Source organism: Onychostruthus taczanowskii, unplaced genomic scaffold (assembly GCF_017590055.1).
Source record: "Onychostruthus taczanowskii isolate IOZ18803 unplaced genomic scaffold, ASM1759005v1 scaffold848, whole genome shotgun sequence".
NCBI lineage: Eukaryota > Metazoa > Chordata > Aves > Passeriformes > Passeridae > Onychostruthus > Onychostruthus taczanowskii.
Window position 1 is genome coordinate 940 of NW_024506421.1, and position 3,135 is coordinate 4,074.

General features: G+C 57.4%; 1 protein-coding gene across 1 annotated transcript; it reads left to right on the forward strand.

Moving 5' to 3' along the window:
- Window positions 1-938: 938 nt before the first annotated feature.
- Window positions 939-1,208, forward strand: LOC121346833 (guanine nucleotide-binding protein G(I)/G(S)/G(O) subunit gamma-3-like; the record flags this gene model as incomplete). The annotated part of the gene is made up of 2 exons (XM_041424960.1): window positions 939-959; window positions 1,073-1,208. Coding segments are annotated over 2 exons (150 nt in total), but the record flags the coding sequence as incomplete, so codon positions are not given.
- Between the last annotated feature and the right edge of the window lie 1,927 nt (window positions 1,209-3,135).

A 3,135-nucleotide genomic window follows, 5' to 3' on the forward strand; every position in this document is an offset into this window, starting at 1 on the left:
TTGAGGTCTCCAGGTGTATTTTTGGGGTTCCCAGGTATATTTTTAGGAGTTCCAGGTGTGCTTTGGGTGTTTCCAGGTGTAATTTTGGTGTTTCCAGATGGTTTTTTGGGGTTTCCAGGTGCATTTTTGGGGTTCCCAGTTGTATTTTTGGGGTTCCAGGTACATTTTCAATGTTCCCAGGTGCATTTTCGGGGTCTCCAGATGCATTTTCGGGGTCCTGACCCCGTTTCCCCCCACCCCAGATGCATTTTCGGGGTCCCCAGGTGTATTTTTGGGGTCCCCAGGTTTATTTTCGGGGGTCCTGACCCCGTTTCCCCCCACCCCAGATGCATTTTCGGGGTCCCCAGGCACATTTCGGGGTCCCCAGATGCATTTTTGGGGCCCTGACCCCGTTTCCCCCCCAGGTGTATTTTTAGGAGTTTCAGATGTATTTTCGGGGTCCCCAGGTGTATTTTTGGGGTCCCCAGGTGCATTTTTGGGGTTCCCAGTTCTATTTTTGGGGTTCCAGGTACATTTTCAATGTTCCCAGGTGCATTTTCGGGGTCTCCAGATGCATTTTCGGGGTCCTGACCCCGTTTCCCCCCACCCCAGATGCATTTTCGGGGTCCCCAGGTGTATTTCGGGGTCCCCAGATGCATTTTTGGGGCCCTGACCCCGTTTCCCCCCCAGGTGTATTTTTAGGAGTTTCAGATGTATTTTCGGGGTCCCCAGGTACATTTCGGGGTCCCCATGTGCATTTTGGGGGTCCTGACCCCCTTTCCCCCCCCAGGTGTATTTTCGGGGTCCCCATGTCCATTTCGGGGCCCTGACCCCGTTTCCCCCCAGGTTTATTTTCGGGGTCCCCATGTCCATTTTGGGGGCCCTGACCCCGTCCCCCCCAGGTACATTTTGGGGTCCCCATGTGCATTTTGGGGGTCCTGACCCCGTTTCCCCCCCAGGTTTATTTTCGGTGCCCCCAGGTACATTTTGGGGTCCCCATGTCCATTTTGGGGGCCCTGACCCCCTTTCCCCCCCCAGGTGTATTTCGGGGTCCCCATTGTCCATTTGGGGGTCCTGACCCCGTCCCCCCCAGGTGTCCAAGGCGGCCGCGGAGCTGCTGAGCTACTGCGAGGCCCACGCGTGCGAGGACCCCCTGCTCACGCCCGTGCCCACCTCCGAGAATCCCTTCCGCGAGAAGAAATTCTTCTGCGCCCTCCTCTGAACCCCCCGAGGGGCAGAGAGAGGAATTTGGGGTCTGGGGGGAGAGGGAGGAAGAAAAGGGAGGAAGGAAAAGGGAGGAAGAGGGAGGAGGAGGAGGAGCAAGAAAAATGGGGGAGAGGAGGAGGAAGAAATGAGGAGGAGGAGGAGGAAGAGCTGCCCGAGCCCCTCAGGGCGCCACACCCAACATGGCGGCGCCCCTCCTTTCCCATGGACGCCGCCATGGCAACCGCGCATGCGCACCGCACCGCCGGCCGCCCCAAGATGGCGCCCCCCAGCACCCAAAATGGCGGCGGGACGGAGAGGGGACCCACGGGGGGCTCTGGGGGCGCCCCCGGCCCGCGCGGGAGCCCCTCCCCCACCCGGGAGCCCCCCAAAAACCCCGTGGGGGGCGGGGCAGCCCCCCCGTTATCCCCTCCCCCTTCCCCGCCACGTCATCGCCGGCCACAGCCAAGATGGCGGCGCCCACAGCCCGCCGGGTTGCCATGGCAACCGAGCCCAGGTCCGAGGCCGCGCAGGACGGGAAACAAAGTCATTAAATCCTTAATTAGTGTAATTAATTATCGTTGATGAGCCGAGCTTTAGCTTAAAGACCCTGCGGCTCCACGGAGGCCTCAGAAATGGGCCTGGAACGGGTCTGGACCCCCAGCGAGGCCTAAAGATAAAACCAGGCCTGGGCCTAAAGGATAAAACCAAGCTCGGGCCTAAAGATAAAACCAGGCCCAGGCCTAAAGGACATTATCGTTGATGAGCCGAGCTTTAGCTTAAAGACCCTGCGGCTCCACGGAGGCCTCAGAAATGGGCCTGGAACGGGTCTGGACCCCCAGCGAGGCCTAAAGATAAAACCAGGCCTGGGCCTAAAGGATAAAACCAAGCTCGGGCCTAAAGATAAAACCAGGCCCAGGCCTAAAGGGTAAATCCAGGCCTAAAGGACAAAACCAGGCCCAGGCCTAAAGGGTAAATCCAGGCCTAAAGGATAAAACCAGGCTCGGGCCTAAAGATAAAACCAGGCCCAGGCCTAAAGGACAAAACCAGGCCCGGGCCTAAAGGATAAATCCAGGCCTAAAGGGTAAAACCAAGCCCAAGCCTAAAGGGTAAATCCAGGCCCAGGCCTAAAGGATAAATCCAGGCCTCAAGGATAAAACCAAGCCCAGGCCTAAAGGGTAAATCCAGGCCCAGGCCTAAAGGATAAATCCAGGCCGAGGCCTAAAGGATAAAACCAGGCCCAGGCTTAAAGGATAAATCCAGGCCGAGGCCTAAAGGATAAAACCAAGCCCAGGCCTAAAGGATAAATCCAGGCCGAGGCCTAAAGGATAAAACCAGGCCCAGGCTTAAAGGATAAATCCAGGCCTAAAGGGTAAAACCAAGCCCAGGCCTAACGGATAAATCCAGGCCGAGGCCTAAAGGGTAAATCCAGGCCGAGGCCTAAAGGGTAAATCCAGGCCGAGGCCTAAGGCCAGGCCCAAAGCCCCAAACCCAGCCCAGCCCCTTAAAGCCCGGCCTCGCGCTCAGGCCCGGGTTTAAACCCGGGTTTAAACCCAATAACCAGACCCAGATCGGGGTTTAAGCCCCAAAATCAGCGCCAGGAGCGAGTTTAGGCCCCAAACTCCCTCTAAGCTCAGTTTAACCTCCCAGGCTCAGTTTTGCGCCCACATCACCCTAACTTCAAAGTCCTAAGCTCGGTTTTAACCCCTCCAACCCCGTTTCCATCGAGTTTAACCCCCTAAGGCAAACTTTAACCCCCCCAGACCCAATTCCAGCCCCGCTTTAAGCCAGGTTTAACTCCGTAAATCCGGTTTTAACCCCCCCAAACCCCTTTTAAACCCGGTTTTAACCCAAAAACAGCACCCGAGGCCGCCCTGGGCTCAAGCGAATTTTCTTTATTTCTAAAAAGGGACAAAACCGCCTGGGGGGAGGGGCGGGGGGAGGGGCCAGGGC